The 25,050-nt window shown below is 44.9% G+C and overlaps 1 protein-coding gene across 6 annotated transcripts in view; it reads right to left on the reverse strand.

Annotated features, from left to right (window-relative positions):
- Positions 1–25,050, reverse strand: part of OGT (O-linked N-acetylglucosamine (GlcNAc) transferase) — a 66,355-nt gene that overhangs the window by 33,663 nt on the left and 7,642 nt on the right. For 2 of the 6 annotated variants that reach the window (XM_069747260.1, XM_069747259.1), the window contains exons 2-5: positions 13,370–13,520; positions 5,896–6,139; positions 5,468–5,536; positions 2,879–2,995 (exon numbers count right to left, since the gene is read on the reverse strand). In XM_069747260.1, coding sequence (XP_069603361.1) covers positions 2,879–2,995; positions 5,468–5,536; positions 5,896–6,139; positions 13,370–13,520 — 581 coding nt within the window. Of the gene's footprint in view, positions 1–2,878; positions 2,996–3,944; positions 4,105–5,467; positions 5,537–5,895; positions 6,140–13,369; positions 13,551–25,050 lie in introns of those variants that run through there. The other 4 variants (XM_069747256.1, XM_069747258.1, XM_069747262.1 and 1 more) reach the window with 2 other exon arrangements.

Genomic DNA, 25,050 nt, shown 5'->3' on the forward strand with positions numbered 1-25,050 from the left:
CTGCGGGTACCCCCCTGGTGGTTGATGTAAGCCACCGCCGTGACGTTGTCCGATTGGACTCGTATAGGGTGACCCGCGAGCAGGGCGTGAAAGCGACTCAGGGCAAGTCTGATAGCACGGAACGCCGGAATCGGTAGCGGTGGAGGGCTCCTGGGCACATGGCGCATCGCAGGCAGAGCAGAGGGGTGAAATTTGAGGCCGAGGAAGTGGGGCCTGGCAGGTGGTACACGCAGAAAAAAAAGTTCGTATGCACCTTAGAGGATTTTTTAGACCTTGACTGGGACATCATGTACCTAATGCAAAAAAATAGACCACAGGGTCTATAAGCTAGGGAAGCAGAGGGTGGCACCGCAGAGGAGAGGCTGACGAAGTCTCCTTACCCAGGTCCTGTGTCCCGCTGTGTCTGCTGAGAAGACGAAGATAAGCGATACCAGGTCCGCTGGATAAGATAGCTGCAGGAGGGCGCTGTGTCTCCTAGAAGCTGCGGCAGAGCTGGAGCTGCGGCGTGCAGTGCGGGACCAAGATGGCCGCCGAGATCAGGAGAGAGATCTCGGAGGCGGCGAGAAGCGCCAGGACCAGGGGGCGGCGCCACCAAATGACGCGAAAGGATGGGCGGAGCCTATCGGCAGCGTCCAGCGGCTAGGCCGAAGCCGGGAGCTAAATTTGCGGCCTCGGCCCGGCGCGAGGCCGCAGCGCCGAAAAAAAGGGGCCCAGATGTGCCGCTGCTTAGGAGGAGCCCTCCGGACCGCGAAAAAACCGGCGACTTCCCCCCCCCACCCCATCCCCCACGAGACACTTACCCCGATGAGGTGAGAAGTGCCTTGGAATGGCAGGGACGGTGCAGGGGTTGGGAAGCCTCCATCCACCAGCCCCAGACAGGGGGGTGGAGAGGAACCGTCCGCCACCTGAATCAGCCGCATAGACAGTGGTGATGCAGTGTGGTCTGCACGGACGCCACGGGGATAGTGCCTCTGTACAGCCGAGGGAGAACCTGGTGGACAGGGCAGATGTCCGGCAATAAAAAGGCCTGGCTGCAGAAGAGGATACTGGAGGTAAACCAACACCAGTGCTCGTCTGTACAAAGCGGGGAGATCGGCGCCCTGGAAAGGTACCGTCGCCCAAAAAAGGTCAGCTTAGGCAGTGGCTCCCACGTCGCAGGAGAGGATACGGTGAGGTGAAACTCCCGTGCTCGCCTGTTGTTGGTTTGGGGGAGATCGGTCCATGAAAGAATCCATCGCCCCCTTCGTCCGGGTAGAATAAAAAAATCAGTGTGCCTCCTACAGACACCAAGCATGAACTGGGTCTCTGGAAGCCAGTATGAGGGTGTATACTGCAGGGGAGGAGCTAACCTTTTTTTGTCTCAGCTTAGTGTCAGCCTCCTAGTGACAGCAGCATAACCCATGGTCCTGTGTCCCCCAATGAGGCGAAGGAGAAATTAGGTTTATGCAAAGACTCAATATATACAGTGTTGACTCTTATTTCTAGACTTCTGCCCTGGCAGCTTGATATCTGCTTCTATGCCAAATCCTGACTGATAGCAACATATTCTTGCCTAATCAGTGCTTGGAGTTCATCACAATCGGTGCTTTGTTTGTTCACCTGCTTTTAGAGAATTGACCACAAGTTTGCAATGTGATTTGACATATGGGGAGTCAGGGCTATGGAGTTGGTAAGCCAAACCTCTGACTCAAGACTCCTCAAATTCCCTGACTCCGACCCCACAGCACTGGTTACTACTGAGCATGTGCATAAAGTCCAGCACTGATTCTTCTCACCTCCGACCCCACGGCACTTGTCACTACTGAGCATGTACATAAAGTGCAGCACAGATTCCTTAGATCAGGAACAATAAATATAGGACATATAACTTTCCCAAATTTTTATGAAAATATTTACAGCACATCTTGCATTGTACTGCTGTACCCAATTTATTAAATATTTTAGGAGTCTGTCCATTTTATTTGGACTCCACCAAAATGGACACAGACTCCTCTCCACAGCCCTGCAGGAAGATTCCTGGCCATTATCCCTGGTACAAGGGATAATGAAAATCGGAGGAACAAATCACTTTTTTCCTAGATGCTATGAATCATGGGAAAGCAAAGTTGCTAAAGCAGAGGAACATGGTATCTTTCTGTAGGAAGTCAATGGAAGTCTGTTTATTTGCATAATAAACTTGCCATGAAAAGGATTTTTGCTCAGTTTTTGTATCAAGTTGTTAAATAATTTTACATAAAATTACATTTTCTTTTAAAATAAGATACCAATTTAAGTGATCTTTACAATTTAAGAGCCTTTAGTATGAACTGGAAACGTCAAGGAGTTGCATATAGACTAGTGATGAGCGAACGTGCTGGGATAAGGTGTTATCCGAGCATAATCGAGTTTTAACCGAGTGTCTTTGGCGGCTGCATGTCTCGCGGCTGTTCGACAGCTGCAACACAAATGGGGATTGTCTGTTTTTAGGCAATTCCTGCATGTGTTGTGGAAGTTGAATAGCCGCGAGACATGCAGGTACAGAGACTCCCACATATTATCCGAGCAAGCCAAAGTCACTAGGTTAGCATCCAAGCACATTCGCTCATCACCAATACAGACTTATTTGCCCCAAGATGCAATGAATTCAGTGTTTTTGCAACTGCAATACTTGTGGGGACAATTTTTACCACGGAATATAATACTGAGTGGGAGAGAGATAAATGGAAATATATTTGTATTTCTACCACTAATTGCAACCCTTTGTACCATGCACTAACTTAACAATACTTTTTGCTAATTATTTTTATGCCAATATTTTAACTATTTTTCAAAGGCAAGATACAACACAAGTAGCAACTTCAGTTTGACAATTCTGTCAGCTTATAAAGGGAGCACATACCTTCTCAAAATGATGGATGGCAAGCCAGATCTCTCCTTGTGCATTAAATACACACCCAAGATTACTCCATGCAACTGCAAAGTTTGGCTGTGTCTCAATTGCTTTTAGGTAACAAGCCTTGAAGGTTAAAGCCGAGGAAAGGAAGAGAAGGATGGGAATTTTGAGGAAAAAAAACAAGAAAAAAAAATGTTAGAATACATTCTCCAAACCGCAAAAAGTGAACCTGCAGTATAGGCTCGCCAGCGCTTCAACGAGTGCGCAAGTCGATGAATCCTACGCCAGCGCAAACCCACACCTGAATGCAAGCAATCATTTCTGAGTTAGGCCATTATAAATGCAATCCAGCTACACTAACTGTACGCATTTCCTTGTATGGTTTACTTACATAATCTCCTACTGTATTATTAGAGGACACATTAAGGCTTAATTCATCAATAATCATGAGTGAAGTACACTGGCACAGAAACCAGAAATGACAAAATTGCAAGCAGGTCTAGGTCCCTGTAATGCAAGCGCAAAAAAATCGCACGCGCTCCCATGCTAAAAAGCGCTATTGCCGCAAATCGACGATGCGCTCGCGAAAGTACACATCCAACTTGATTTATCGACCCATGGTATAGAAAGAATATGAAAAGGAAGCCAAATGAAATCCCACTCCTTCCCTCCCACAATGGAAGCATACGCCCTGTTTAACAGACTACGGGTTAACCATCAAATTGACTGAGCACTTGGATTCCTCACGCAAGGCGCAATTCGCAGCGCAGCCTCTGCGTTACTGCAGGCTCACAGCGCATGATGAGGAGCAGAACGATTCAGTCCAAACAAAGAAGAAATAAAAAAAGGAAAAAAAATAATGAACTTCTGGAAGTGTTAGAAGCTTACAACTAAACTAGCTCCAATTTTGTTTATATAGTATATTTTCCTTTAAAGAATTGTGGCTGTTGGAATATAATTTTGTACTTTACTGCTTGTAAATAAAACATTTTAAGCCGTTTTTGAAGCCACAAGACAGAAGGATTCAGGCATGGAGCAAATGGTTTTGTTGTGGCAGTTACAAACCCGTTACCATATTTCTCATGTGACTTTTCGGTGCGTTCCTTGCTGGAAGAGGAGGAGGTGCATGTCTGCCTAGATCCAGGCCTCGAGCTCCCTTCAGCGAGGCACCTTACGCATGGAATAGCAGTTTTCACCCACCTGAAACCTTCTAAATACAATATCAGTGGTAAAAACCAAAAACAAGAGAGAAAATAAAACAATATCATTAGTAAAAGATCTCAACAAAGCAAGTGAAATGCTTTTGGATATGCTCTATGATTTAGACAAGGACAAAGCTGGCTTTCATGTTTATCATGCAGGAAGTTCAGGGGTGGTGGCAAAGTGCATGGCTGGAAGAAAGGCTCTCAAAGGCAGATGAGGAAATTTGGGTTTTACTACAAGGAAACTGCTGGCTTGATACTGGAAATGCACTGATTACAAAGAAAGTCATATTCGATTTAAATAGTTCCTTAATTCTTTGCCAAAGAAAAGGTCTCACACACTAGGTTCCTCCAGAACTCTGAAATAAAGAAATCAGCATCCTATGCAGGCGCAGTTCGCTCCTATGCCAGTGACGCTAAAGCAGCTGTGAAGTGCAATGTGTTAGCTGGCCATTTGATGGGCCGAGAACCACAAAACGTCACAAAAATTCAAGTTGACATAACACTAACTCTAAGCGTAGACTACAGGTTACCCCGGATCATAGATCCCATCATCAATATACTACACGCACTATGGTACGGTCTCGTGACAAGTGGACAGCTACACTGCATTACCGCTCCACGCGATTGCATGCGCGTGGGGTTTGGAGTAACAGAGGATTTGCACACTTGGCCTCACGTTTCTCCCAACTCCTTTCCCTAGCGGCGCAAGACGCACAAGGTGGCTTGTAACAAGACTCCAGCAATCCACAATTACAGTTCACAACCAAGTGCAAAGCTGTAAGAAGTAATCAATAACATTTCAGTTATGATGGTTTTCTTTGAACGTTAACTGCTAGAAGCCACCTTCATACACCATTTTTTTTTCTTTCCATCAGTCCATTTTCTTAACATAAAACCAGCCTCAATCCTTCTTAAATAACCATCATAAATAAGATGGTTTCAGTGTTAACAGTCAGATTTATTACATTTTTTTCTAACAGCCTTTCTTCCATAAAGAAGAAACATGTACTGCGGGAACAGAGGAGTTAAATAAAAAGAAGTGGGCTCTTTGGTTGGGGGTTTGCAGTGCCTCTAAGTTCATCAGATGAGATGACCTAGCGGACTAAGACCAATTGTAATGGCTGACAATTTAAGTCATGGTAAAAATTAGGATGAACCTTTGTGGATTGGTAAACCAATATGGAGGTTTCCAAAAAGACGGCCAGCTCCTCAGTATATGGAGGTGCTGCATATTACACAGTACTCCTTGGGTCATGCTTCTTAATTTATAGCCTCATTGCAATAACACACCGCAGTAAACACTGTATAAAGCTAAACTGTGGCCGAACTGAGGATTCAGAGCACTGATGCTGCAATAGAAAAGTTTAGTACTAGTAAACCAGAAACATACCTTTGCTTCTTCTAAGCGACCTAGGGCTTTAAGCAGATTACCCAGGTCACTGCGCACACAGTACAAATCCTGCCAAGAAACAAAATACTTAAAATGAGTGAAAACGACAAAAAAGGGACAATATGATAACCAGCAACAAATAAGCTAAAATGTGAAACTCTTCTGGTAGTCGAAATAAAGATAGTAGTGTTCGGAGGTTTGCCTCATCCAACAGCTCTTTTCTATATGTATCACAGCACGTGGAGGAAATACAAAGCCCTTTCCTAGGATTCAGAGTTAACCTTGCTTTGAATTATCTGGCTATAACATTTCCTAGCAAAATAAGCCGTTTGCTTGGGGTCTTACAAGCCAAATCCATGACGATTACAGGACTTCATAATGTAAAATGGACGGTAGTGTAATTTAGTACTTGATAGCATATAACTTACAGGATTGTACTGAAGAGCCGAAACGTAGGCCTGCACTGCACCCTCCATGTCTCCAGCTGCCACAAGAGCAGCAGCCAGATTGATATATCCATCAATGAAGTCCGGTTTCAGCCGTAGTGCATGCCGGTAATGCTCAATGGCCTCCTGCAGCTGTCCTCGTTCTTTATAAACATTTCCCAGGTTGGAATAGGCTTCAGCAAGTAAGGGATTCTGTTTAATTGCCAAAGTGCTAAAATGTGCTGACCTGTATAAAAATAAATAAGCAAACGTGTAATCTATACATATCCCTGTATACATGTGTATTCAAGCCCAGCTACAAGACCACTATAAGCAAGAACAAAACCTCAGATACAGATACCATTGCCATACAAAACAGTCCTGTCTGGATTACCCAGGACTAAATGGGACAATGCCCCGAGATACTTCCAAGATGCGCGTGCTGGCATCTATGGATGGAGTAAGGGGTAAGAATACAATATGGGACTAGTTCCCTTATATAGGTACTGATATTACTTTGGGGTCACTTGACCATGGGGCATTTCTGCTTTACCTAGTAATATGTTGTTTACCCTACGGGTGCTTGGAGATATAGGAAGTACTGGTAGTCTATACTTACTCCGTTTGGTATCCATGTGATATAATGTTTTTTACCTGCTCCCTGTCTCTATACCCATGATGCAGCATTGATTTTAGGGCACCTTTTTCCCAATATTCAAATTGACTCTGTTTATTATTATTTTGTTTATGTGTCTGGAGTTATGTTGTATTATTTATAAGTTTTTGTAAGTGTATTAATAAATATATTATTTTTTATTAAACAAGTTATGAGTTAAATACTTCATGTTTTTTGGTTTCTATAAGACCACTATAAGGAATTATTTACAGATCTATTTTCTACTACATTGATACTGTTTTAGCATTGTACTACTGAACGCAATTTATTACACACTGCTCAAAAAAATAAAGGCAACACAGACACAACGTAAACAAGTCAATCCCACTTCTGTGAAATCAACCTGTCCAGTTATGAATCAACACAGACTGTGAATCAATATCTCCTGCTGTTGTGCAAATGGAACAGACAACAGGTAGAAATGATAGGCAATTAGCAAGACAACCCCTATAAAAAGTGAATCTGCAGGGGGTGACCACAGACCATTTCTCTGTTCTCATCCTTTTTGGCTGTTTTGGTCACTTTCGCATTTTGTCATTGCCCTCACCTCTAGATACTGTACAGTAGCATGAGGCGGTGTCTACAACCCACAGAAGTTGCTCAGGTAGTGCAGCTCATCCAGGATGGCACATTAATGCGAGCTGTGGTAAGAAGGGTAGCTGTGTTTCAGCAGTGTCCAGAGCATGGAGCAGATACCAGGAGACAGGCCAGTACATCAGGAGACGTGGAGGGGGCCGTAGGAGGGCAACACCCCAGAAGCAGGACCGCTACTTCCTGCCTTGTGCAAGGAGGAACGGAGGAGCACTGCCAGAGCCCTGCAACAGGACCTGCAGCAGGCCACTAACATCCATGTGTCTGCTCAAACTGTCAGAAACAGACTCCATGAGGGTGGTATGAGGGCCTGAAGTCCACAAGTGAGGGTTGTGCTTAGAGCCCAACACCGTGCAGGGTGAATGGAGTTTTCCATAGAACACCAAGATTGGCAGATTCAATATAGGTGCCCTGTGCTCTTGAGGGATGAGCGCAGGTTCACACTGAGCACATGTGACAGTCTGGAGACTCCATGGAGAGAGGTCTGCAGCATGCAACATCATCCAGCATGTCTGGCTTGGCAGTGGATCAGTAATGGGGTGGGTGGGGGGCATTTCTTTGGAGGGTCATACAGTCCTCCATGTGCTCGCCAGAGATACCCCGACTGCCATTACGTACTGGGATGAGATCCTCAGACCCATTGTGAGACAATAAGCAGGTGCAGTGGGCCATGGGTTCCTTATGATGGATGACAATGCTTTGCCTCGTGTGGCTGAAGTGTGTCAGCAGTTCCTTCATGATGAAGGCATTGATGCTATGGGCTGGCCTGCCCGATTCTCAGACCTAAATCCAATCGGGTACATCGTGTCTAGTTCCATCCACCAATGCACGTCACAGTGTCCAGGAGTTGACTGATGCTTTAATCCAGGTCTGAGAGGCGATCCCTCAGGCGTAAATCCACCACCTCAACAGGAGCATGCCCAAGCGTTGTAGAAGGTCATAGAGGCCCAAGGAGACCACACCACTAAGCATTCCCTTGTCTTCAGGAATTTCCACTAACGTATCAGCCTGCAATTTGACTTTCCAAGTTGATTTTGAGTATCATTACAAATCCAGATATCCATGAGATTAATTTTGATTTACATTGATCATTTTTTGTTTTATTGTTCTCAACGCATTCCACTATGTAATGAATAATGATTTACAACTGGAATATTTCATTCAGTGATACCTAGGTTGTGAGATTTTAGTGTTCTCCTTTATTTTTTTTGAGCAGTATATATTTTAGGAGTCAGAGTCCGTCCATTTTATACCGACTGAACAGCCCTGGTACTATATTAGATTATAGATACTATAGATTAGAAAATTTAGGAATAGTCTGTGTTATTTCCTTATCTTAGATTCTTGTATTAAGTCTTTACTGTATGTTTTTTTTTTTGCTGCTCTTTGTGATCATGTTTTTATATACAGTTAGGGCCAGAAATATTTGGACAGTGACACAATTTTCGCGAGTTGGGCTCTGCATGCCACCACATTGGATTTGAAATGAAACCTCTACAACAGAATTCAAGTGCAGATTGTAACGTTTAATTTGAAGGGTTGAACAAAAATATCTGATAGAAAATGTAGGAATTGTACACATTTCTTTACAAACACTCCACATTTTAGGAGGTCAAAAGTAATTGGACAAATAAACATAACCCAAACAAAATATTTTTATTTTCAATATTTTGTTGCAAATCCTTTGGAGGCAATCACTGCCTTAAGTCTGGAACCCATGGACATCACCAAACGCTGGGTTTCCTCCTTCTTAATGCTTTGCCAGGCCTTTACAGCCGCAGCCTTCAGGTCTTGCTTGTTTGTGGGTCTTTCCGTCTTAAGTCTGGATTTGAGCAAGTGAAATGCATGCTCAATTGGGTTTAGATCTGGAGATTGACTTGGCCATTGCAGAATGTTCCACTTTTTGGCACTCATGAACTCCTGGGTAGCTTTGGCTGTATGCTTGGGGTCATTGTCCATCTGTACTATGAAGCGCCGTCCAATCAACTTTGCAGCATTTGGCTGAATCAGGGCTGAAAGTATATCCCGGTACACTTCAGAATTCATCCGGCTACTCTTGTCTGCTCTTATGTCATCAATAAACACAAGTGACCCAGTGCCATTGAAAGCCATGCATGCCCATGCCATCACGTTGCCTCCACCATGTTTTACAGAGGATGTGGTGTGCCTTGGATCATGTGCCGTTCCCTTTCTTCTCCAAACTTTTTTCTTCCCATCATTCTGGTACAGGTTGATCTTTGTCTCATCTGTCCATAGAATACTTTTCCAGAACTGAGCTGGCTTCTTGAGGTGTTTTTCTGCAAATTTAACTCTGGCCTGTCTATTTTTGGTATTGATGAATGGTTTGCATCTAGATGTGAACCCTTTGTATTTACTGTCATGGAGTCTTCTCTTTACTGTTGACTTAAGAGACAGATACACCTACTTCACTGAGAGTGTTCTGGACTTCAGTTGATGTTGTGAACGGGTTCTTCTTCACCAAATTAAGTATGCGGCGATCATCCACCACTGTTGTCATCCGTGGACGCCCAGGCCTTTTTGAGTTCCCAAGCTCACCAGTCAATTCCTTTTTTCTCAGAATGTACCCAACTGTTGATTTTGCTACTCCAAGCATGTCTGCTATCTCTCTGATGGATTTTTTCTTTTTTTTCAGCCTCAGGATGTTCTGCTTCACCTCAATTGAGAGTTCCTTTGACCGCATGTTGTCTGCTCACAGCAACAGCTTCCAAATGCAAAACCACACACCTGGAATCCACCCCTGACCTTTTAACTACTTCATTGATTACAGGTTAACGAGGGAGACGCCTTCAGAGTTAATTGCAGCCCTTAGAGTCCATTGTCCAATTACTTTTGGTCCCTTGAAAAAGAGGACGCTATGCATTACAGAGCTATGATTCCTAAACCCTTTCTCCGATTTGGATGTGGAAACTATCATATTGCAGCTGGGAGTGTGCACTTTCAGCCCATATTATATATATATAATTGTATTTCTGAACATGTTTTTGTAAACAGCTAAAATAACAAAACTTGTGTCACTGTCCAAATATTTCTGGCCCTAACTGTAGATATAAAGATACACAATTTTATGGATATACATTCATGTGGTCTTGTTTAGTGATGAGCGAGTATACTCGTTGCTCGGGTGGTCTGAGTATTTGTTAGTGTTCGGAGATTTAGTTTTCGTCGCCTCAGCTGCATGATTTACAGCTACTAGACAGGCTGATCACATGTGGGGATTCCCTAGCAATCAGGCAACCCCCACATGTACTCAGCCTGGCTAGTAGCTGTAAATCATTCAGCTGAGGCGATGAAAACTAAATCTCCGAACACGAACTATATTTTACAGTCACAACAACCTTGAACTTGTGCCCGAACTAACAACGTGAGTACTATTATCCATTGAGATTTTTATCTGATATAATGGAAACGCAAGTGCATAAAGTAAATTTGCTTTTTACAATCTTTCTAGCACGCCATTGGGAGACGCAGCAAGTAGTGACAGCGCAGGCGCTTGAGATACTTTTATCGATCTGACAGATTTGCACATAAACAGGGGTTGGACAAAATAATGGAAACACTTAACGTTTTGGCATCATAATCTTCGAACATGTGATAAACATGCAAACCGTGACATATGGTAATGCTTTGCAGTTGATTATTTGTGTTATGTGATATGTGTATGTAAATTAACTGTTTGTTTTGCGTAATTGTAAGAACATTGATGAGAACCTGATACTAATGGCAGACCTCTCGGATTTTCAAAGAGGCCAAATTGTTGGTGCTGGTATGGCAGGTGCTAGTGTAACAGAAAGTGCCCAAATGCTTGGCGTATCAAGAGGTACTGTCCCCAAAGTAATGACTGCGTTTGAAAGACAAGGAAAAACGTCCGCAGCAAAGCACAGATCCGGATGAAAGTCAAAGTTGACCGAGAGAGACAGTCGGACTCTAAAGCGAATTGTGAGAGAGGATCGCAAGACCACGGCTCCGAAAATCACTGCTGAGCTCAATGAACACCTACAGAACCCAGTTTCCACGAAAACTGTTCGTCGGGAGCTGCCCAAATCTGGATTCCACGGAAGAGCTGCAATTAGAAAACCGCTGTTCTCAATTACAAATGTTTCCGAGCTTTTAGAGTGGTGTAGAAACCTCCAGAATTGGTCCCTCAAGCAGTGGAAACGTGATATTCTCAGACGAATCATCGTTTACCCTATTTCCGACCTCCGGCCGAGTGTACGTTTGGAGACAGCTGAAAGAAGCATTCCATCCAGACTGCCTTCTCCCAACCGTAAAACATGGCGGAGGTTCTGTGATGATCTGGGGTGCTATTTCGTGGAGATCCGCCGGGCCAATGATATCCGTTCATGGAAGAATTAACAGCTGAGATTATTTAGGCATTTTGGGCGACCAAGTGCATCCAATGGTTTAAGCACTGTTCGAGGAGGGGAACGCCATCTTACAGGATGATAATGCACCAATTCATACAGCTAGAATCGTTAAAGTATGGCACAAGGAACATTCTAATGAAGTTGAGCATCTCATCTGGCCCCCACAATCGCCAGACCTCAACATTATTGAGCATTTATAGTCGATTTTAGAGATTCAATTTAGACATCGATTTCCGCCGCCATCGTCGCTCAAAGAACTGGAGGGTGTTTTAACTGCAGAAAGGGCTAAAATTCCTTTGGAAACAATTCACACCTTGTATGAATCCATACCTCGGAGAACTGAGGATGTAATTGCTGCAAAAGGTGGATCTACACCATATTAAACTAACTTTCGTTGATGTTTCCAGGTGTTTCCATTATTTTGTCCAACCCTTGTATCTCTATGCGTTATTCATCTGGCACGCGCAAGACTATTTGTGACGTGGTATGCGCAAGCGCATTAAGCAACTTGTGCTATTTATTACGCGTTGCCCACTGACACATGGAATGCGTAAGCGCATTAAACAAACAACTTGGGCCACCTACTGAGCACGCACAAGACTATCTGTGATGTGCTCCGACACATGGTGTGTGCAGGCGCACCAAATAACCTGACCTCTGTCGAGCTACAGTTCTGGGGCATTTCTGACACGCTATTAAGACATGTGGTACCTGCTTCAGCCGCCGCTAAGAGGCTGGTAAGAACAAATATCTAATTAAGATACCCATAAATAAGCGATCTACTACAGACCAGATAAATTCACCTTGAGAAAGACACCTCGAGTGTCAGAACGCGTGGGTCCTTTTTCCCACCTGGCTGCACTGCTGCTTCTAGGGTCATGGGGCGACTTCAGTGGACTGGTTAGGGTGAAGTATTAACTTGCCTTGCTTTAGATATCCACCTGTTTGCCCTTGTTTGGACACATGCATTCTTTGTCTAGGGCTTTTCTCTGGTAATTTAGTGCTATTGTGAAGGGTCCCGAGATTGATGCCACTATTTAAGCTCTATGTACCAACTACATTTTGGAGTACAACACACTAGCAGCTCGAAGTATGATGCTATAATTTAAGAATACATGTGTAGCCAGGGGGTGGGTGGGTGTGTGATGTTTTTAAATTGTGTGTGGTGATTTTGGTTTGGAAATAAACTTTTGTATTTTGTTGAAATATTGTGTTGAACCTTTTTTTTTTTTTAATGCATTTGCCTTTCTCTCTAGTTTTCATGATACATTATGTTTCACATGCATTCAAGTGATCCCACTTTATTTTATCATCCCTATATTAATTGATGGTGCCCACTTTAAATCAGTTTGTCTACTAATGTACTCAGCCTGGCAAGCAGCCGTAAATCATTCAGCTGAGGTGATAAAAACTAAATCGCCGAACACTAACAAACACTCGGAGACCACCCGAGCAACGAGTATATTCGCTCATCACTAGTCTTGTTCTTTTTTGGTAGTTATCAGTGATGAGCGAGTGGGCTCAGATAAAGTGCTCGGGTGTTATCTGACTATCTCGGGAGTGCTTGAGTGATATGTTCAAGTCCCCGCAACACATATGGAGACTGCCTAACAAACAGGCAATCCTCGCATGTGTGGCAGCTTTCTAACAAAAGCGAATCGTGAGGCCGCAGGGACACAAACACATTACTTGAGCACGCCTGAGATAGATAACACCCCGGATAGCACTGTACCCGAGCCCACTCGCTCATCACTTAGCAGTTATACTACACGCAGTAGGCTTTCATGCACCCCACATACATACAGAACAGGAGGAAGATACTGACCTGTCTAGTCTGCGACACTGAAAATGAATAGAAGATAGAAGTAGTAAAACTCCAGTGTTGTCAGGCTCTTGTCTCCAAAGCTGCATGCAATGTCTTTCAGCGGCTTCAAAGTCCCCTGCCTGGTATTCCCGATGAGCCAACTCCGCTAACCCTTGGAAGGAAAGCATACGTTTCGTTGATTCTAGAGAATCATCAAACATCCGGGGGGAAAGGAAAAATTAGAAAAATGGAGGAAAGAAAATATAAAAGCAATGACGTAAACTAAAAAGTGATGCATAGCAAAGAAAATGAAGAATGGTTTCAACTAAGTCATTAGTGCCATAAAAAGAGCCTAAAGCAATACACTGAACTAATGTCAGGGCATGACACTTTCTGGGCAATATCTAGAAGATGTTTCTAAAGGCAACATGTGCCTGATCATATAATGTGTGTCCCCTTATGAGTAGACGTGTTTTCAGGCTGTGTGCACATTTACAACAATTTTACTGTTGCAGTGTCCCTCAAAAATATCAACATCGCAATAAAAATATCTTACTGCATTGTGTACACAACTCCTATGCCGACATGTGCACCTACATAGTTACAGATAACAGGGTCTGCCCCTGCAGTGATATAGCTCCTTTCCATCTACTGCAAGAGGCCAATACAACTAGAGATTACCTTCTCCTGGCTCATTTTTTTTGTTTTCTACTGAAGTCTAGAAAAGTTCTAGTTACAAAAAAATAAAAATAAAAAATACAACTCCAACACTGTACAGTAACTTTTCCATCCCAATCTAACTCTCATCCATACAAATGTTTAACATTGCAAAGTGTGTGCTGAACCAAGCACTCTGCAGTTTACCTCTTATTAAAAATCGTCCTCGTTCTTAAGATTAGAGGACTTTTAATCGTTTTACTACTCTTCGCCAAGGTAACCGACCACTTTGGTAGTATCAATAATGGCCACCCTCATGGGCAAGGAGCGCAGGGTGTACAAGCTCTTTCATACAGCTTGCAAGTGCTGTTTGGAATTGAAGCTGCCTTGATCACTGGATCTGGCAAACTTCAGAGATCTTAATGCTGCAGAGGCAACGTTACCTCTGCTTGCAGCATCGGAGAGCGCACAGTTCAGACCCGCAGTGAAACCCCACCACTGGACTGTCAGTCTTTCAGGACCGTACTACCTGCTAGCAAGCGCTTCTGAAGAATGGTGCTGATAATTGCATAAAGGGTTATTACAAGGGAAGACACTACAGAGTTGGCTACTCAAAATCAGTAATGCTAATGCAGTAGTCTTGACCAACATAACTGCAGTGGTCAACTTGAAAGAAAAAAAAAAAAACACTTAGGGAAATAAAAGGCACTAATTAATGAAAATGGCAAAAAAAAAAAAAAAAAGTGGATGCCAGAATGGTAGTGCTGAAGGGGAGAAAGACAAAACGTGCACTATTTCTACACAGACAATATAAAATGGAATCGCAATACATTCCAAACACATCTGTATAAAGCTGTAAGAATAGGACGAGCTAAGATAGAATATGTTCACCTTGCAACTTTTTTTTTTTTTTTTTCATTTAGTTCAGTGTGGATTCTGTGGCTATATCTACATCCCATACATGTGAATGGTTTCTGAAACTGCTCACATGCACCAATGTTACTCTGCGTATTAAAGGGAACCTGTAACCCCAAAAATCAAAGATGAGCTGCGGCCACCGGCATCAGGGGCTTATCTACAGCATTCTCTAATGCTGTAGATAAGCCCCCGATGTAACCTGAAAGATGAGAAATACTCAAGCTACTTACCAGTATCGGTGTTTTTCAGGACCCATGACAGCACAGACGAGAAAGGGGATCCACCCTTCAGGGACAGGAAACCTACAGACATAAAAGGGCGGTACCTCTCTCCCGCCTCAGTTGGATTACAGAGCATGAGGGAACCACTCCGGTTAGTTAGCACATAAATAATTTATAAATTTCACCCATGCGACTAAACTAAAGAAAAATTTCTATATAAACAAGTGGTGTTGAGCCATATTAGCATAAAGGGAGGGAATATAAGGGTGCTGTCATGGCTCCTGAAAAACACCGCTACCGGTAAGTAGCTTGAGTATTTATTCAGTCGCCATGATAGCACAGACGAGAGATTTACAGAGAAAGATAATCTTAGGGAGGGACTACTGTTTCCAGTACCCTTCTTCCAAACGTGAGATCTGAGGAGCCACCCAGGTCTAGTCTATAATGTTTAAAGAAAGTAGAAGGAGATGACCATGTGGCCGCCTTACATATGTCCTCAATCAACACCTCTGACCTTTCCGCCCAGGATGTCGCCATGGCTCGAGTTGAATGAGCTCTTATACCTTCTGGAACCTCTAGGCCACCTGCTGAATAAGCCAAAGATATCCCTTCCCTAATCCATCTACCTAAGGTGTTTTTAGACACCCTAAATCTTTTCGGACTCCCTGAAAAGACACGAATAAAGAACTATCCTTTTTCCAAGGGTCTGTTAATGTAATATATCTAAGCAGACATCTTTTAACATCTAATGAATGAAGCTTAAGTTCTTTCTGATTTGTGGGATTAGGACAAAAGGTGGGGAGATTTATCTCCTGCAGCCTGTGGAATTTTAACGCTACCTTTGGAAGATGCAGGGGATCAGTCTTTAATACTACTCCATCGTCTCTAAACTGAATATATGGAGGTTGTCTAGAGAGGGCCTGTAGGTCACCAACTCTCCTTGCTGATGTGAGGGCGACTAAAAGAGTTGTTTTAAAGGACAGGACTTTTATAGGAGCAGAGTCAATCGTCTCAAATGGGGCTTCAGTTAAAGCCGTAAGTACTAAGTTTAAATCCCACGGGGCTAGTTTTTTCCTAACCATGGGTCTCGACCTAGCCGCTGCCTTGATTAATCTAGCAATCCAATGATTGCTAGCTAAATTACGACTGTATAGCGCCCCCAAGGCCAACACATGGACCCTAAGGGTGCTTGTAGCAAGAACCATTTCTAGACCTTTCTGCAGGAACTCCAGAATCTTGGTAATACAGATTTTTTTGACCAATCTCTGATCCTGAATTAGTCAAGAATCCTTTCCATATTTTAACATAAATATTTGACGTAGAAGCATTCCTACTTTTCAGTAAGGTATTAACCAGTTCTTGCGAAAAACCTCTCTTTTTTAGTAATGCCCCTTCAAATTCCACGCCGCCAGATGCAAATTGGACACTCGTGGATGGAGGATTGGACCTTGGGAGAGAAGGTCTGGAAGTTCTGGGAGAATCCAAGGCTGAGAAATGGACATCTTCCTCAGCCAAGGAAACCACGGCCTCCTGGGCCAGAATGGCGCTATCAAGATTACCCGAGCTTTGTCCTCCCGTATCTTCCTCAGAACTAACGGGATCAAGTTCAATGGAGGAAACGCATAGGCTAGATTGAAATGCCATGGGATTAAGAGTGCGTCCACTGCATACGGGTTTTCTCTGGGGTTTAGGGAGCAAAACCGGTGAGTCTTTTTGTTTTCTTTGCTAGCGAAGAGGTATATCTTGACACCCCCATAGATGTCTGATCTGATTGAAGATGGTCTGATTGAGAACCCAATACCCTCGTCTGAGCTTTCTGCAACTTAGATAATCGGCCAGGACGTTGTGTTTTCCTTTTATATGAAGAGATGTGAGTGACAGTAGATGAGTCTCTGCTATCTGAAAGATATGACCCGCCACTTCCAATAAAGACCCGGACCGAGTTCCCCTCGATGATTAATGTAAGCTACCGTTACCTGATTGTCTGAAAATAGCCTGACGTGTCGGCCCTGTAAGGACATAAGGAAATGACTTAGAGCTTGTTCTACTGCTAATATCTCTTTAAGGTTGGAAGATAAGACTTGTTCGGAATGTGACCAAACCCCCTGGACCCACATATCACCCATATTTGCCCCCCAGCCCCTAGGGCTGGCATCTGTTGTCACTACTCGAGATATATGATTTATCCAGGGAACACCTGTATGCAGGTTTGGTATGTGTAACCACCAACGTAGGGATTGTATAGAAGTCTCAGACCTCATTGACTACCTTAAGTGTTTGACGTCGAATTTTTTCCACCTTTGCGTCTGGCAGACAGCATTCTTGCAACCCCGAGTCTAGGATGAGCCCCAGGAATTCCTGCACTCTTAAAGGCTGTAAACGTGATTTTTTGAAATTAATAATCCATCCTAAATTCTGCAAGGTTGAAATTACTTTCGCTAGTTGGGTCGAGCAGTGTGAATCTGAGTGTCCTATGATCAACAGGTCATCCAGATATGGTACCACTTGAATATCCTGTTCATGAAGATGTGCCATGACCTCCATCATTATTTTTGTAAAAACACGGGAGGCCACTGCAACTCCAAAGGGGAGTGCCCTATATTGGAAGTGTTCTATTATCCCCCCCCCCCAGTGAAACAGCTACCCTTAAGAACTGTTGATGGTCTGTATGTATGGGAACATGATAATAGGCGTCTTTAAGATCTAGGACGACCATGAAACACTTGTCAAATAATAGCTTTATTGCTGTTTTTACAGACTCCATTTTGAATGATTGAACCAGTAAGAATTTATTCAAGCCCTTAAGGTTGATAATAGTACGGAAAGAAGTGTCTGGCTTCTTAATCAAAAAGAGGGGGGAATAAAACCCCTTACCTCTTTGTGCTTCCGGAACTTTTATCAATACACCTTTCCGTATGAGCTCCTGAACCTCAGACTCTAATGCCAGCTGTTCTGTAGGTGAAGAACGGATAGGCGTTAAAAGCCGGATTACGTACCGGTAATGCTCTTTTAATGAGTCCACGACAGCACCCCACATGAGAGAGAGGGATCCGCCCATAGGAACAGGAAACCTACAGAATAAAAGGAGGCGGTCCCCTCTCCTCCTCAGTTTAGTTACAGAGTATAAAAAGGGGAACCGCAAAAGTGTTAGTATTCATTCTTATTCAGTCACATAAATATCTTAACTCTATACAACCATTATTTGTGACCTTAAAGGAAAGAGCTGTGCATAATTTAGGGAGGGTAATACATGGGTGCTGTCGTGGACTCATTAAAAGAGCATTACCGGTACGTAATCCGGCTTTTTACCCTTCGCCACGACAGCACCCCACATGAGAGATTTTCAGAGAGTCATTATTTGGGTGGGATTACTGTATTAAGAACAGCTCTACCAAAGGTCAGATCAGAAGACGTGGACAGATCAAGTCTATAATGGTTGTAGAAGGTAGAAGGTGTAGACCAAGTTGCAGCCTTACATATTAAATGGATCGGTACATCTGCTTGTTCCGCCCAGGAGGAAGCCATGGCTCGTGTTGAGTGCGCTTTTATACCCACTGGAGGAATCTCGCCTTTTGACGTATAGGCCAAGCAGATAGCCTCTCTGATCCACCGAGATATGGTAGCTCTCGTGACCCCATGTCCTTTCTTGTGGCCCTGAAAGGAGATAAACAGAGCCCTACTCTCCCTCCATGTCTGACACCTTTCTATATAAGTCAGGATGGCTCTTCTGACATCTAAGGTGTGGAACTTATGATGTTCTGGAGTTACAGGTGAGTCAAAAAAGGAAGGGAGAAATATTTCTTGTGACCTGTGGTAGGTGGACGCTACCTTAGGGAGGTATGAGGGGTCTGGTTTCAGGACTATCCGATCATGAAATATCAGTAAGAAAGGTGGGTCTACTGATAGGGCCTGGATGTCACTAACCCGTCTAGCTGAGGTTAGGGCTACTAGTAAGGCTACTTTATATGTTAGGATTTTTAAAGGTATTGAATCTAATGGTTCAAATGGAGAGCTTGTTAAGGCCTCTAATACTAGATTTAAATCCCACGGAGGTAGACGGGGAATATGGACCGGTTTACTACGTTCACAAGATTTTATGAATCTGGAGATCCACCTATTAGCTGCTATATTGCATCCATATAGGGCTCCTAATGCCGAGACCTGAACTCTTAAGGTATTTACAGATAGTCCTAACTCTCGGCCTTTTTGCAAGAACTCTAGGATAGGTGTGAGTGGAACTTGCTTAGTGAACGGTACCGTGTAGAAGTCTAAAAATTTATTCCATACCCTACTATATATTAGGGTGGTAGATCTTTTCCTGCTCAATAAGAGGGTGTTTACTAGTTCTGTTGAGAACCCTCTGGAACTTAATAGTTGCCTCTCAAATTCCACGCCGTCAAGTGAAGACCTTTCACTTGCGGGTGGAAAAAGGGGCCTTGGTACAGCAGCTCCTTGTCTGATGGGAGGATCCAAGGATCGCATAGGCACATGGTCTGGAGACAAGAGAACCATGGTCTTTTCGGCCAGAATGGTGCAATGAGGATTACTCTTGCCTGTTCCCTCCTGATCTTTCTGATCACTAGAGGAATCAGAGACATTGGAGGAAAGGCATATGCCAGTCTGAACCGCCAAGGATGGTGGAGAGAGTCCAACATATCTGGGTGATCCCTGGTGTTCAGGGAAGCGAACCTTTGTACTTGCCGGTTGTCTCTTGTGGCAAATAGGTCGATTTGTGGTATCCCCCATGCTTCTGTTATCCTTCTGAATATGGATTTGTTTAAGGTCCATTCTCCTTGACGCAACTCGTTTCTGCTGAGGTAGTCTGCCCTGATGTTCTCTACACCTTTGATGTGCAGGGCTGTTAAGGATGTTAGATGAGCCTCTGCCAGCTGAAAGATGTTTGCAGCTATGGTCATCAGACTTCCTGACTTTGTACCACCCTGACGGTTCAAGTATGCCACTGCGGTGGAATTGTCTGAGTAAATTCTTACATTTGTTCCATGAATCTGCGGAAGAAAATGATATAAGGCACATTCTATTGCTTTTAACTCCTTCCAGTTGGAGGAACATATTAATTCTGTCTGATCCCAAGTATTTTGGGCCAGATTGTCTTCCATATGTGCTCCCCACCCAATAGGGCTGGCGTCGGTGGTAATTATTTTAGACGGGTCTATTATCCATGGCACACCTCGTGATAGGTGGTCCATGTCTAGCCACCAGGATAGCGATTCTAAGACATTACTGGAAAGAGTTATTCTACTTTCTAGATAACCGTCTTTCCCCTGAGCCGACAATACTTCGTACTGCAATTGACGGGTATGGAATTGTGCCCAAGGTACAGCAGGGATACATGATGATAATGACCCCAGTAAGGACATGGCCTTCCTTAGTGTCATGTAGGGTTTGCGTATTGCGTCTGATACCTTTGATTGTATAGTCAACCTCTTTGACTGAGGAAGAAAGCATTTCTGACTTACGGAGTCTAGCTGGATTCCTAGAAATGTCTGAACGGTTTCTGGATTCAGCCGAGATTTTTCGAAGTTGACGATCCAACCTAACTCCTGTAGGGACGAGATCGTATTAGATAAACGAGTTTTACATTGAAGTGCAGAGCTTCCTACCACTAGAAAGTCATCTAGGTAGGGTATTATCAAGGTATCTCGTTGGCGTAGATGAGCCATCACTTCTAGTATCACCTTAGTGAAGACGCGGGGAGCCATAGAAAGCCCAAATGGCATTGCAACATATTGAAAGTGACGAACCTTTCCCTCCAGGGTGACTGCTACCCTTAGGTACTGCTGATGTTCGGCATGTATGGGAAGATGGTAATAGGCGTCCTTTAAGTCTATTCCGGCCATGACACACCTAGGGAATAAGAGTTTTATGGTAGAACTAATGGATTCCATTTTGAAGGTATGATTACGCAGGAAAGAATTTAATTTTTTAAGATTTATGATGGTTCTAAATGAACCATCTGGTTTATTAATCAGGAATAAAGGGGAGTAGAACCCTTTCCCTTTTTGATCCTGGGGAACTTCAATCAGGACTTTCTTAGATAGAAGAGATAGGATCTCTATTTCTAGAGCCCTCTGTTGGTCCTGACCTTTTGGAGATGTTATTATGAAGGAATCCCAAGGGATTCGATCAAATTCTAATTTAAGGCCGTATTGCACAATGTCCAGAATCCACTGGCTGGATGTTATCTGTTCCCATTGGGGAAGAAAAAATTTTAATCTGCCGCCTACTTCCTGGTTAGCGGTATTTACGTCTCGGATTATGGGACCCGCTAAAAAAGGCACCTTTTTGCTTTGGGTCCTTCGACTCCCATCGCTCTCTTTGTTCAAGCGGCTTGTTCCTAGTAAAGGGGCGTCTCCTGAAGGCTCTCCTGTAGGATGGAAGATACTGGTTAGGGAAGCCTTTCTTCCTTTCACCTGCTTTATTCAGGAGTTCATCCAGCGTCTTCCCAAAAAGGAACTCACCCTGACAGGGAATCGCACAAAGTTTTGCTTTAGCTTGTGCGTCCCCCTTCCAATTCTTTAGCCAGAGTGCACGCCGGGCTGTGTTGACTAGGCCGGCTGACCTGGCTGCAAGACGTAGCGAGTCCACTGAGGCATCAGCTAGGAATGCTACTGCTTCTTTAATTTGAGGCAATTTCAGCAGGATAGATTCCCTCGAAGTTTTGCCTCTAATCTGTTCCTCCAATTGCTCCGTCCATACTAGTAGAGATCTTGCAGTACAGGTACTAGATATGGCGGGCCTGAACGCCCCCGTATTGACTTCCCATGACCTCTTTAGTAAAGCTTCTGCTTTACGGTCCAGCGGGTCTGTCAGGACCCCTGAATCCTCCACTGGTAGGACCGACTGTTTGGTTGTGGAGGCTACCGCAGCATCAACTTTTGGCACCTTTGACCAGGTGTTTAGGTCTTCATCGCTGAAGGGATAGCGCCTTTTAGAGGATGATGGTAAAAACCCTCTATTCTGCTTGTCCCACTCCTTTTTGACAATATCTTTGATGGTTTGTATGACGGGGAAGGACCTACGTTTCTTCTGTCCTAACCCCGCAAACATTATGTCCTGTGCTGATTTCTTTTCTTTCCCATCTGGGCACCCCATCGTGCTCCTGACAGATTTTATTAAATTGTCCACATTACTGTTGGGAAGACAAAGTCCCCCTTCAGTCTCGGATGAGCTCGGCTGAGATCCCTCTTCGTCTGAAGAAATACATACACCCTCTGACTCCGAACTAACCGGAGACCGGGACCTGCTAGGCTGACGGGTACTGGCGCTACTTGTCTGCGCCAAACCCTGCATCTCTTCTCGGATAATAGCTCTGACATCTGAGGGAGTCATGATATTTTCCTGCCGTAGAGTTTGCATGATACACTCTGCACACAGTTTTTTGGCATAATCATCCGGGAGGGGCTGCGTACATAAAGCACACTCTTTATGCTTAGATTTGTGTGTCCTTTTCTTAGTCTAGAGGAAGGATACAGGAGGAACATATATCAGCATATAGGAAGAGACTCTTTCAAAAACTCACCCAGTGAAGCTGACAGGTACCGGTTCTGGAGGCGGAATTCGTTTGGTGGTAGAACTCTTCTCTGGAGGTCGGCCACCACTCTTTGTGCTGCTCCTCGTGCTTCTCTCCCTGCTGGGAGAGCGCTGTTGCACTGCGGGCAGGTGCGCTTCGTCGGCCGGTGAAGCCATTTCACACACACCGGCCCGACGCTAGCGCTGCATTTTTAAACTTGCCGCCCGTTCTCCTGCCTCCCCGGACCAACCCGGAAGTGCTCCCGCGACTTCCGGGTTAGACGCGCCGCTCTCACTCACCATGCGGCCGCCAGAGGCTATTAAGCCGGCCGCTGCAGCGCGCGCGTCCTCACAGTGCCGGCCGGACCTACGGTGACCGGACCCGGACCGTGGATGTTTGGCCAGACGAGGGGGGAGGCTGCAAGCAGGGGCTCCCCCGCCGCTGCTTCTGGTACCGCAGCCCCTGCCGTTCCCACAGAAACCGGCGCAGGCGGGTGCATGGCCCAGGGATCCTCTTCATCTGTAGGTAAGCCGGGTCCCTGTAGGAACAGGAAACCTAAACTGAGGAGGAGAGGGGACCGCCTCCTTTTATTCTGTAGGTTTCCTGTTCCTATGGGCGGATCCCTCTCATGTGGGGTGCTGTCGTGGCGAAGGGTAAAAAGAAACTTATTCTGAGGAATTTCGTGAAAATCAAATTTTAATCCCGTCCTAATAATGCTTAGGACCCATGGACTATTGGAAATCTTTACCCAAGCCGGATAGAAGGCTAAGAGCCTGCCTTCCACCCGGTACGGCAGTCATTGTGGTTTTTTGTTGTCCCGGAAGGAGTTGAACATAAAGCCTCTACCTCTTTTCTTATTGGTGTCATATCTGGGTCTTTCTCTATTAGATCTTGTACGGTCAAACATCTTCTGTTAGTATCCCGTCTATAGAAGGGCCTTCCCAGGTAAGGGAATCGCTTTTTACTACCCCCTGCTTTTTCCAGAAGCTCATCCAGAACTGGCCCGAATAAATGTGCCCCTTCACACGGAATGTTGCACAGTTTTGACCTGGCCTGCATATCGCCCGGCCAACATTTCAGCCAAATGGCCCTACGAGCCGAGTTAGAAAGGGCCGCAGATCTGGCCGCTAGCTTCACAGAGTCTGCCGATGCATCAGCAAGGTAGGCCGCTGCTCCCTGAATCATAGGAAGAGAGGATAAGATCTCATTCCTCGGAGTTTTGTTCTTAAGTTGATCCTCTAAGCTGTCTAGCCATACCATCATAGAGCGTGCTGTATAGGTGGCTGCAACTGACGGCCTGAGAGCCCCTGCTGATGTTTCCCAAGCTCCCTTAAGAAACACATCGGCTCTCCTGTCTAGCAGGTCCTTTAAAGTTCCCAAATCCTCAAATGGTAGCGAGGATTTCTTGGAAGCCTTAGCCACCGCAGCATCGAGTTTTGAGGCTTTATCCCATGCTGAAGATGCCGCCTCCTCAAATGGATTTTTTCTTTTGAATGATGGTGGAAAAGAACCTTTCCTCTCAGGTTTCTTCCATTCTCGTGTAATAAGGGAGCTCACTTTGTCCACCACCGGAAAACATCTACGAGCTTTCCGGTCCAGCCCTTTAAACATGACATCCTGCATAGATTTTTCTGATTGGGTTTCTTCAATCCCCATGCTATTATTTATTGCTTTGACCAGCCGGTCTATCTGGTCAAGAGAGACCGCCCCCTATTTAGGCCTCCGCCTCCCGACTGCTGCATTACCTCCCTCCCGTATCTCAACAGCGTCATCTTTGCCTGCTATGCCGTTCCCTTCCACGGTGAGATCTCCCCCACTGGTCATCTGCAACGTCTTGCAGAGACCTTCTCTCCTGCTCACCACCGCGGCCCGTATCTCGCATGTCTTGCGCGTCATCAAGCCGCGCCCCCGCCGCATCATGAGGGACCACCCCTTACGGTGCGTCACTTCCCCGCCCGAACCGCCGGTTTGTGTAATACGCCGGCCTGTGCCGCCATACATGCCACGCCAGCCTGCACGCCGGCCTGAGACTTTCCAGTATGCGCGAGATGTGCAATACGCCGGAACATCGCCAAGAAGCTAATGCGCACAGTCACGTAGAGCAGGGCCTCCCAGGGCCATCCATATCTGTACCGGAAATGGGACGTCCAAGTCAGCACTCCCCCTGAAGGCTGCTTTCTCCTGCTGCTGCCTATCCCCACAGCCCTCTGTGGTGTGGCATACAGCACACCGGACCCGACCGAGGAAGGGGCATTCCCACTTCCTGAAACGGCCTGCCGAGCCTGGGTACGTCTTCTGTCTTCATCTACTTCTTAAGGTAAGTCTGCAAGGTCCCCTGTCAGGGACAGGAAACCAACTGAGGCGGGAGAGAGGTA

Source organism: Ranitomeya imitator, chromosome 2, assembly GCF_032444005.1.
Source record: "Ranitomeya imitator isolate aRanImi1 chromosome 2, aRanImi1.pri, whole genome shotgun sequence".
Taxonomy (NCBI): domain Eukaryota; kingdom Metazoa; phylum Chordata; class Amphibia; order Anura; family Dendrobatidae; genus Ranitomeya; species Ranitomeya imitator.